General features: G+C 30.3%; 1 protein-coding gene across 1 annotated transcript; it reads right to left on the reverse strand.

Moving 5' to 3' along the window:
- Positions 1-7,212: 7,212 nt before the first annotated feature.
- On the reverse strand, positions 7,213-7,986 carry LOC123198040 (UDP-glycosyltransferase 88A1-like). The gene is made up of 2 exons (XM_044612615.1): positions 7,976-7,986; positions 7,213-7,848 (listed from the first exon to the last, which is right to left on the reverse strand). The coding sequence occupies exons 1-2, from the start codon at positions 7,984-7,986 to the stop codon at positions 7,230-7,232; spliced, it is 630 nt and encodes a 209-aa protein (XP_044468550.1). The 3' UTR covers positions 7,213-7,229.
- Between the last annotated feature and the right edge of the window lie 4,001 nt (positions 7,987-11,987).

The following is an 11,987-nucleotide window of genomic DNA, read 5'->3' on the forward strand; positions in this document are numbered from 1 at the left end:
ACGGGTTTGATTCAATTCGAATTTAATTCTTATCTCAATAAAAATTCTACACAAGGTTCTACCATTTATAATACAAAACAGCGAATAAGGGTAAGAAGAAATGCTTGTAGGTATTGCCTGTTAGGCTAACAACTGTATTGGAACGTAAAGGTGACATGGTTTTTATAAATCACAAGGTCTCGTCTTCATGAAGGAAACGGGGATTCTCAAATCAAGAACCCACATGTGATTTAGTAAAATAATATATATGTTGTCAAATCGTTTTTCTAATTTAATTTATATTCACGAAAACACTATATTTTGTCTTCCTTAATGAAAATATAAGGATTTCAAATACAGATTTCACAGGTGTTTTGGGTAAAGTATGAGGAATACTCATCTCCAATTGATAGTTTAAATGATAAAAAAAAGAGGCATTATATATAAAAAATATATAAGACCAAATCTCATATGATAATATACAAAGATCAAACTATTGACTTTCCTGATTCAGTAATTATGGGATCAGTTACTGTACTCGAGGTTTGTTCTATTTAATATTGTTGGTTCTAATCCAATGTAATGATCCGGTTCAGGCGAAGTTCTTTATTAATAAAAAAAAATGAATGAACAAATTATATTAGCTTTTTTGTATAACATGGTATGGTAATATCTGATTGGATGATTTTAAAATAAGAAAAAAAAATAATCGTATCACTTAATCACAAACTATCACCTTTGTTTGTAGAAAAAAAAATTATATAATTTATTTGTATATCTAATAGTATTCTTGGTGCAGGATCACACGGCTCCTAATTAAGTTTCAATAGTGTTATAAGGTCTCCATTTTTTTAGAATTAGTTTTTTCCATTAATGTCAAGCATAACATAGCACGACCCATACTCAGTGCTAATAAATTAAGGAACAAGAAGTATGATGGCGACATGGGCAACAAGTTCCCAGATACTATATATAATAAAACAAAGTTTGGGATTTGTTTGACTACTAAGGTTTCCATTTCTATGGAGCTTAACCTTAAGTGCATTGTATATTGTCATACAAAGTAAAGCTCTTATTTGACTAAACTTAGGACATAACATTCACATAAATGGTCAATTATAGAATTAACGACTAGCAATTCAGACATACGGATATATAAATGTCCCTCATATGGAGAAATCGACTTGTCAACTTACGTTTAAAGTTTATCTCATGTCAATATGAAAAAACAATAATTCAGGATAAGATCGTCATCATATCTTTTAATATAATAGAATAAAAAGTTTATTTTTGAATTTAGATATAACTTGTAAGTGATAAGACTATAATTTTTCATCTATGTTCTATAAATATAAAAAATTCTGAGAAAGAGGGGTATCATGCATAGAGGATTATATAAGAATCACTTTTTAGATAGATGATGAAGCTTTTAAAGAGAGATAACTATCTTTTATCAGAGATCATATCAAAATCAAGTCCTCTTCAGAATATCTCTCTTGTAATTATTGTTCATTAGAGTCTTTAATAACATAATTGTGGGTGTCATTACTACTTGCCTTTAAGTAAGCATTTAGCGCACTTAAGTCTAATATCCATGAAACCTAAAAAGTTACTAAAACCAATTTATAATAAGACCCGAATCCACAAAAAAAGCTAGACCTAAATCATGTATTAATAGAGATCAAAATCTAAATTTTTGGAAAACCTAAGAAATCTAGTTAAACTAGGATTACCAAAAGTCCTAGCTCCTTACTTATATTAGGCCATTTTGCGATATTTTACAAAAACTAGTAGTGATCCACTCTATATTATAGTAAGCACAAAACTTCTTAAACTTTGGCAATAAACTTCTATTGTGTGTGACTCATAAGTTTTCTACATGTTGATGATAAATAGAATCATAATTAATACACAATTAGTCATTTTTTTATTCACAGATTAAAATTAATCTCTCGTTAAATATCATGATCACTCTTTTGATAAAGAGTTGATGGAAAATATAAACTTGTCAATAATATAATTATTATGTAATCAAACCTTTTCGTCATCAAATATTTCATCAAGATTCAAACATAAAAATAATGTTCATCTCGTAACAGCCATTGATTTTTAAGTGTTTGATTGTTGAAACAATGACCTACCAAAAATGGGTTAAGTTGACAACTCAATTCATTAGAGGCTTATAACTATAGATTTTATAGTCATTATTACTAATCAAATTATAGATTGAGATATTTTATCCCGTACCAAAAAATTATTCTCTTTAAAGACGGTAGAAGGTGTATTGGAAAAAGCTAACACCTCAAGAGAGGTATTTAATCATAAGCCTACCAAAATTATATTTATATATATATATATATATATATATAAAACAAGTCCTACTGGATACAACGTACACACTATTTTGCCTTAAAAAAATAGAAACTTAATTATAAAAAAGTGCACCAGAAATCTTGCATCCGTGCTGTCACCTCTACGGTGTCCAATAAATTTAGAGTACTTATATTTATATAATATCCATTCTCTTGGTCTTTTAAAAGAGAGAAAGATACACGGCCTCCATCTGCAAATCCATTATGTGTGGCATCCACGATTCAAAACCTAGGCACGAAGCCCCGAGATACGCTTGGGTGGTGAGAGTTGGGCTGGATTCAGAACCAAACTTATTCCAATTCGAAAATAATCTCGGTTTGAACAAACTCAGAACAAATAAATATTCAACTCATCAAACTTACAAACCTAACAAAATTTAATACAAATTAGTTAAAATAACATTATTTATTTTAATCATTTTTTATTTAACTATAGTATTTAACATTATAGCCGAACTTAAACCTAACTAGAATTCAACTCCCTTAAAACGAACTAAACTCAAAAAACCCAAACAAGAATTCAGGTCCACTTGAATCAAACCCTAGGTGAGAGAATAAATTTGACAGCCATTTCAATTTGTAGTCAAATGGGTGCTCTTCGCTTGCTCAAAATGGTGATTTATATCTGCAAGTATTATATTTTATCATGGTTATTATGAAATTTCAATCAACATAATTTTCTTTGATCAGGGGAAATGAAATTCACTTCATGGTACTCTATAGGCAAAACAGAAGAGTACATAGTATGTGCCCTAATTTTAGAAGAAATCAACAAACAAGTGACGAGATTAAAATTCATTTCAAGTTTCAACATCAACACCAAACCTCTAAAATATAAAAGCAAACAACGAAAATGTACATGATGATTAAATCTAGACATTGGAACACAACCAGCAACAGATAATAAAATGGAGTCTCTCAACAAGTGATCACAAATTTCAACAGACAAAAAATCAAACTCTAAATTACAGTCATGTTCGATTAGAGAGTTTAGTACTCCCATTGCTTCATTTCCATACCATCTGGAGGACTTCCTTCTACCTTCTTGGAACCAACTTCTTTCCAGTTTGTGGAGAGCACTGTCCCATTTGACTCCACCTGTAAAATAGGCAAAATAATATGAAGGCTTAGCGTGCATATTCCGGGTTAGAATTAATACAGATAAACGGGAATTTTTTCTTAGGAAAGATTTTTTCATGGCTCTTCTTGTGTCCTCATCAGCGTCGGCATAAATGCCCCGGAAAAACTTGTTTAACGCTGCATCACCGTCTAGCTTCTCATCCTTTTCCTGGAAGACAAGTGACCAACAATCATGGCTTTGACAGAGAGTGAAGTACCCATAAATATAGAAACTAATTTAAAAGCAACTAAATTGTATGCACACCTCCTTCTTCACTTGAGCTTCAAGCTTATCCCAATCTTTTGTAGGTTTTGATTATGGGTAAGTAGGTCGTTGAGCTCCAGTAACTGCAAAATCAGTTGCGGGTATTATACTTATGAATTGAGAATATTGTTTTTTTGTTATTTCAGAGTACAGAACATTATAATATATACAGTTTACAGAGAAAATATAACAAAAAATGAATCAAATCAAATCCCTAAAAATATATTATATCCTAACATGTACTGATAACCTTCCTAATATAATAGAATCAAATCAACAATATATGATATGATAACCTTCCTAATATAACAGAATCAAACGGACTAATTCAACACTCTCTCTCAAGCTGGAGCATATAAATCATATGCACCAAGCTTGTTACAAATGAAATTAATTCGAGACCCTCGAAAAGATTTAGTAAGTATATTCGTTAGCTGATCATTTCAACTGATATGACTTATAGAGATACAACCAGACAGAATCTTTTCTCTCACAAAATGACAATCGATTTTTATATGTTTTGTTCTTTCATGAAACACAGGATTTGAAGAAATGTGAAGAGCAGTTTGATTATCACAAAATAATGACATTTGTGATATTTCTGTAAACTTTAATTCTTAGATCAACTGCTTCAACCAGATAAGCTTACAAGTGACTAAGGCCATAACACGATATTCTGCTTCTACGCTAGATCTAGCAACAACATCTTACTTTTTACTTTTCTATGATACTAGATTTCCTCCAACTAATACACAATACCCAGAAGTAGATCATCTGTCAGATGGAGAACCTGCCCAATCAGCATCTGAGTACCCAAAGATTTGAGTATGTCCTTTATTCTCATATAACAATCCTTTTCCAAGTGTCCTCTTAATGTACCTCAAGATTTGAATAATTACATCCCAACGACTGTCACATGGAGACTGAAGGAATTGATTTACCACACTAACAGCAAAAGAAATATCTGGTCGTGTGATGGTGAGATAATTAAATTTTCCAACAAGTCTTCGATATCTCCAAGGATCTACAAGCGGCTCCCTCTGTCCAAGTAAGAGCTTAGTATTAGGATCCATAGGAGAGTCTATAGGTTTGCAATCTAACATCTTGTTTCCTCCAGAATATCCAATACATACTTCCTTTGAGAGATGACAATTCCAGATTTAGACTGGGTGACTTCTATACCAAGAAAGTATCTTAGTGGACCCAAATCTTTGGTTTGAAAATTACTAAACAAATGCTTCTTTAATTGTTCAATACCCTCCTGATCACTTCCTGTAATAACAATATCATCAACATAGACCACTAGATAGATACATTTGTCATGTGAAGTATGTCTATAGAATACTGAATGATCAGATTTACTTCATCGCATCCCAAATTCTTGAATAACAGTACTAAACTGATCAAACCAAGCGTGAGAAGATTGTTTTAAACCATATAGAGAACGACGGAGTTTACAAACTTAGGTTACAGAGAAATTATTTGTATTTAAATTGAGATAGAGAAATAAGATAAAATTTTATTTTTTTTAATATTACTTGTTAAATAACGTTTTTACCATTATAACTAACTAAAAATTTTAATAAAAATTAAATGATATGTAACTATTTAGATTTTCAAAAGTTAACAAGAGTCACTTTAGTAATTGAATTAAACCTTGGATGGCAATAAGTCTATTGGGTTTTTAGTTTGCTTGTATTTACACATGACATGATTGATCACCTATTGGTTGAACGGTTCATGTCATTTGAATTGCTTAATTTGCACATCATTTTGGTGCTTAGTCTGCAACAATAAATGATTGTTTTTTCAAATCAAGGGGCATTTGGATAGGGGTTATTAAATATTATTCTAATAATATATCTTTTATAATTTATATTATTTGATTTGATTTATAAATAATAAAAAAAATTTGATTATATTTTATTACTAATAATGATGTGATAAGTAATATAAAGAGTTATCTGATTACACCTCCTTCGTAGGTATTAAAAGATTATTAAGGTTATATTTATTTTATTATAATTATATCCTTATTTATTTTTTTTTAAGATAAAAATAATCGTATTTTTAATTAATATATTTAATAATATAAAAAATATTTTAAAATAATTATATCTAAAAGTATTTAAGTAAAATAATATACTAATATTTTTTAATATTCTTTTACCCCTAACCAAATATAATAATTATTTATATCTATATAATTTATCAAATTTTATCAAATATAATAATAATTTATATCTATTAATTATTAAAATATTCAACCTTCAAAACAATTCTCTAATTTTAATAATAAAATAGTCGTGAAACCAAACACCCTTAGAGGATCATAAAATTTGCGCCAAATCTTAAGAAGATGACAGCATAAATTACTGTTATTGTGGATGCCTTCTATAAAAGATTTCGGTAAAAAAGTTGTTTTTTTTTTTATGTTAATACCTTCCTCTAAGAAATAAAAAGTAACAAAGTAAATAACATATTCCCCCTACAGCTTGACCTAAATGAACTTTGCATCCCGAATTGATTTAGAATAACATTTTTTCATTCAAAACCAAGTATAATTAACAAAATTTCACCCAAAATTAAACTAAATTAATAAAACAATAGTATTAGGAAGTGAATTTATTATTTTATCTCTATTATTTTATTTTTTAAAATTATAATATAATCTTAAATTAATAAAAAAATAAAAAAATATTTTAAATTAACATCCAAATTATATAAAAAGTCCGATTGTCTAGCAAGGGTAAACATAATTTTTCAATATATTGGGGGTCTTTTTGAAAATTCTTGGGGTTTTTGAAAATTTAGAAAAAAGGTTGAATCTTTTATAAAATTTTTAAATATCAATCTACAACCCTTCATGTCTCCCAAATTTTAAAAAATTGATAGTTATACCCCAAAAAATTGAACAGAATGAAAAAATTAAATGTATAAATGTCATATTACAACTATTGAGACCATATACTAATTTCAAAACATATAGGGATTTGAAAAGATTTTAAAAATTAATTTATGAGATTTTTAAGTTTTTTTAAGAGTTAAATTATTATGTTTAAGACGTTTAAATTTGATAAAAAATTGTTTTTGTGATGAAATTATAATTTTATTCTGACATCATTAATTTTTTTAAAACAAAATTTGATTTTAAGTAAGAAAGTGTTATAAATGTCAATTAAGAGTAAAAAAAAGTTTTTAGACCAAAACTTGGGTGGGAAAATTTTATTTACTCTCTTGTAAAAATTATGTTACCACCTCCCTACGAGTAATGGTTTACTTATATATTTTTAATGGTTTACGTATATATTTTTAAGTATATAATTAAGTAAATAAGTGATATATCATTATGTATTATTTTATTTTTAATTTAAAATTATTCAATTTTATTATTTTTAAAATTTTTTTTTATATTAACAAATTAAAATTCCAAAACCATAGAATTCCAATCCACCAATACAGAATGAGTTATGTATCAAGTCATAACGAACTCATTATTTTAGCTTCCATGACTCAAACAATTTGAATATGGCCACACAAGAGGGCCCGCCTTCATTCAATGCTGCTTTTGCTTCATCTTTCATGCCCTGAGTCTTTCTCCTAACTGAGTTACCTTCGTCCGAGTTCATCAACTCTCTAACTCGCTTCTCCACTTCACTTGAACTGACAAACCCGTTTTCAGTCGACTCCATCATCGGTAAAGCGATTTTGATTTCTTCCACCAGCAATATCCGGTTGCATCTTTGCTCAGCGTAGAGAGGCCATGCCACCATTGGAACACCAGCACAAACTGCTTCAAGCACCAAGTTCCGCCCGCAGTGAGTCACGAATCCACCCACCGATTCATGATTCAAAATCTCCACCTGCGGAGCCCAGGACTTGACGATGAATCCTCTTTCCTTGGTTCGATCCAAGAACCCTGCTGGGAAAATCGAATTGAAATCGGCGTCGTCAAAGTGAGGTGGATTCTTCACCACCCATAAAAACCTTTCGCCACTTCTCTCCAACCCCACAGCGATTTCCTTCAGCCGTTCAACAGATAAACGACCTAAGCTTCCAAAGCACAAAAAAACAACACTTAGGCTCGGCTGTCTGTCGAGCCACACCAACACTCTGGCTTACTATAACTATCACCACTGCCACCATAGCTTGTATCTGAAACTCCCCAAACACTCGACTAAGACCAAGCTTGATCGTTTCGTGTGGTGGGTAATTTAATTATTGGAAATCTTAAGTATACAGTGAGATCATATGCCTTCATGCCCAAAGATTATAATAAGGGAAATTTTAAAAAATAGCCAAAATACCCTCCCATTAAGCCAAAATGCCCAAAATCACTATTTTCAAGCCAAAATGCCCAAAATCACTGTTCTAAAAAACAAAAAACCTATGACTTTTTTTAAATACCGAAATTGCCCTTTCCCTCATATTTATATAACTTTTCCACTCACTATAGGGGTTTTAAGGCAATTTTAGATAAATATGGAGGGTTTTTAGATATTTTACACTATAAAAGATTTTGATATTTATTTATTTATTTAAAACTTTTTCTAAAATGACAAAATTACCCCTCCCTTCATTTATATAACTCTCCTCACTCACTATAGGGTTAAATGTAATTTAGGATAAATATGGAGGGTTTTTAGATATTTTACATTATAAAGGCATTTTCATATTTATTTATATATTTTATTACTTTTTCTAAAATGTCAAAAATACCCTTCCCCTCATCTATATAAACTCTCCTCACTCATTTTATTTCCACACACTTCTCATATCACTCAAATATTCACTCTCATTTTCATTTTTTTTCAACATCAATTAGTAGGGATTCGTTCGGACGAAGGAAGTTCGTATTTCTGAATTCGACTCGAAAAAATACTATTCATCAAAAAAAGGTATTTATGTCAATCTTATCCTAAAACTTCATTTTATTTGTTAAGTATAGTTTTTATGTCGTAATATGGGGGTTAAATGCAATATGTGACAAGTATTGGGGGTTAAATGTAATTTAGGATAAATATGGGAGGTTTTCGGATATTTTACATTGTAAAGGCATTTTCATATTTATTTATATATTTTATAACTTTTTCTAAAATGTCAAAAATACCCTTCCCCTCATCTATATAAACCCTCCTCACTCATTTTATTTCCACACACTTCTCATATCACTCAAACACTCACTCTCATTTTCATTTTTTTTCAACATCAATTAGTAGGGATTCGTTCGGACGAAGGAAGTTCGTATTTCTGAATTCGACTCGAAAAAATACTATTCATCAAAAAAAGGTATTTATGTCAATCTTATCCTAAAACTTCATTTTATTTGTTAAGTATAGTTTTTATGTCGTAATATGGGGGTTAAATGCAATATGTGACAAGTATTGGGGGTTAAATGTAATTTAGGATAAAAATGGGGGGTTTTTGGATATTTTACATTGTAAAGGCATTTTCATATTTATTTATATATTTTTATTACTTTTTCTAAAATGTCAAAAATACCCTTCCCCTCATCTATATAAACCCTCCTCACTCATTTTATTTCCACACACTTATATCACTCAAACACTCACTCTCATTTTCATTTTTTTTCAACATCAATTAGTCGGGATTCGTTCGGACGAAGGAAGTTCGTATTTTTGAATTCGACTCGAAAAAATACTATTCATCAAAAAAAGGTATTTATGTCAATCTTATCCTAAAACTTCATTTTATTTGTTAAGTATAGTTTTTATGTCGTAATATGGGGGTTAAATGCAATATGTGACAAGTATTAAGGGTTAAAGGTAATTTAGGATAAAAATGGGGGGTTTTTGGATATTTTACATTGTAAAGGCATTTTCATATTTATTTATATATTTTTATTACTTTTTCTAAAATGTCAAAAATACCCTTCCCCTCATCTATATAAACCCTCCTTACTCATTTTATTTTCACACACTTCTCATATCACTCAAACACTCACTCTCATTTTCATTTTTTTTGTTAACATCAATTAGTAGGGATTCGTTCGGACGAAGGAAGTTCGTATTTCTGAATTTGATTCGAAAAATACTATTCATCAAAAAAAGGTATTTATGTCAATCTTACCCTAAAACTTCATTTTATTTGTTAAGTATAGTTTTTATGTCGTTGCAATGGGGTTAAATGTAATATTTGACAAGTATGGGGGTTAAAATAATTTAGGATAAATATAGGGGGTTTTTGGATATTTTACATTGCTATGGGGGTTTTAGATATTTTACAATATATATAGGATTTATATAACATGTTAAAAATATATAGGGATTGCTTTGATACAAGACGACATACAAGGGTGTCAAATGAAATGTTATTAAAATTAGGACGTATTTTCATATTAAACATTGTAGGCGCATTATAATTAAAATTATAGGTTTTTTCGAGTTTCACCGCTTTAGGATATATCAATGCACATTTTTCTTATTTCTGAAGAATTTTTCGATTGTTGTCATTCTATGGTATTTCAACTTTTAGGATTCAAATTTCAGTTTTGTTTTTTCGAATTTCACTGTTTTAGCATATATCAACTCGTATTTTTCAGATTTTTTTAGAATTGTTCGATTAATACCATTCTAGGGTATTTCAATTTTTAGAATTCGAATTTAAGCTCAGTTTTTTTTTTAATTATCGTTTTAGGATATATCCACTAGTATTTTTCAGATTTCTGCAGAAATTATTTATTATTGACATTTTAAAGTAATTCAAAGTATAGAATTTGAATATCTATTTCAAAGTATAGATATTATAAAAACGTTTTAAATAGAACGTTATAAACAGATAGATGCATTTTGATATAAGATAACATACGAAAGTGTTATATAAATTGTTAAATAATTATAGGGGGATAAATAACATATTAGAAAAATATGAGGTGTTTTTTTTAATTATTAATAATTGTACGGCTGATTTACATAGTTATTATTGATTTTTTTTTATACCTGAATAATTATCTTCAAAAACTTGTCATTGCAGGATTGATATTTAAAATGGAGGGTTATGCATCGGTTCGTTACCAAGGAGAATGGATTCAAGGTCGCAACAACACAATGAAATATGTTGGAGGAGCCAAACAATTGATTAAAATCCCTTATGGAACAACATTCGAGGGATTTATTGAGCTTTTGACGGAGTATTGCAGTATTGATCCAATGAAAAACTACATTCAAGTATCAATGAAGCCAAGAAAAATTGAGCTCGACTGTCCCATCCAGATCCAAAATGATGAAGATGTGCAAGGTCTTCTTGATATGTCCCAGTACTTTCAGGAATGTATTCCTGTTTTTGTTACATGTACCCCAATTGAAGGGCAGAAGGAAGAAGATGAAGATGAAGATGAAGATGAAGATGAGGATGAAGATGAAGATGAGGATGAAGATGAAAAAGAAAGCAATTGGGTCAAAAAAGAATACGATTTGGAAAAGTTGATTGATTTCAGTAATGACCCATTATATATTGCAAACTCATGGGCTCATGGAGAAAAAGATATAGTTCCCTATTGGGGTGATTTCGATGGAAACGATATGTCCGACATTCCTTCAGACGATGTAGAGCCTGAGTATATGACATCAGTAACCGAGGGTATAGATAGTTTACGGCTTGAAGATCCTACTTCAGGTGGTGGAAATTATTCTGGGCCGTTTTTTGACAATGTCCCCACTGATCCATTTAGGTGGCTTCCTGATTTTCCTCCACAACCATCAGCATCATCAAGTGGTTCCAGATCAATCCGAGAGGAGAATGGGGTCAAGATTGGTGATATTTTTCATAGTAAAGTCCAATTGATTGACGCCATGAGACAATTCGCCTTACTAAAAGGATTTCAATTTGGTGTTAAAAAGTCTGACAAGAAACGGTGGGAAATTAAATGCAAGGCTGAAAATTGTAAGTGGTATATACATGCAACCAAGTCCACTGTCGGTGATGTGTGGGGGATCAACTCTATAAATCCTACCCACACATGTTTAGTTGATCAAATCATGCCACATCACAGACAAGCTGGGGCCCGAGCTTTAGGTCAATTAATGAGATCAAAGTTTGTGATGATTGATCGAATTTATCGACCTAAAGAAATAATTGTAGACATCGCCGACCGATATAAAATTGATATTTCCTACTCACAGGCTTGGCGGGCAAGAAATTGGGCTATCAATTCATTGAGGGGTTCACCGGAGGAATCTTTTATGTTGTTACCAGATTATTGCTACAATTTACAACGTACTAATCCGGGCACC

Source organism: Mangifera indica, chromosome 15 (genome assembly GCF_011075055.1).
Source record: "Mangifera indica cultivar Alphonso chromosome 15, CATAS_Mindica_2.1, whole genome shotgun sequence".
NCBI lineage: Eukaryota > Viridiplantae > Streptophyta > Magnoliopsida > Sapindales > Anacardiaceae > Mangifera > Mangifera indica.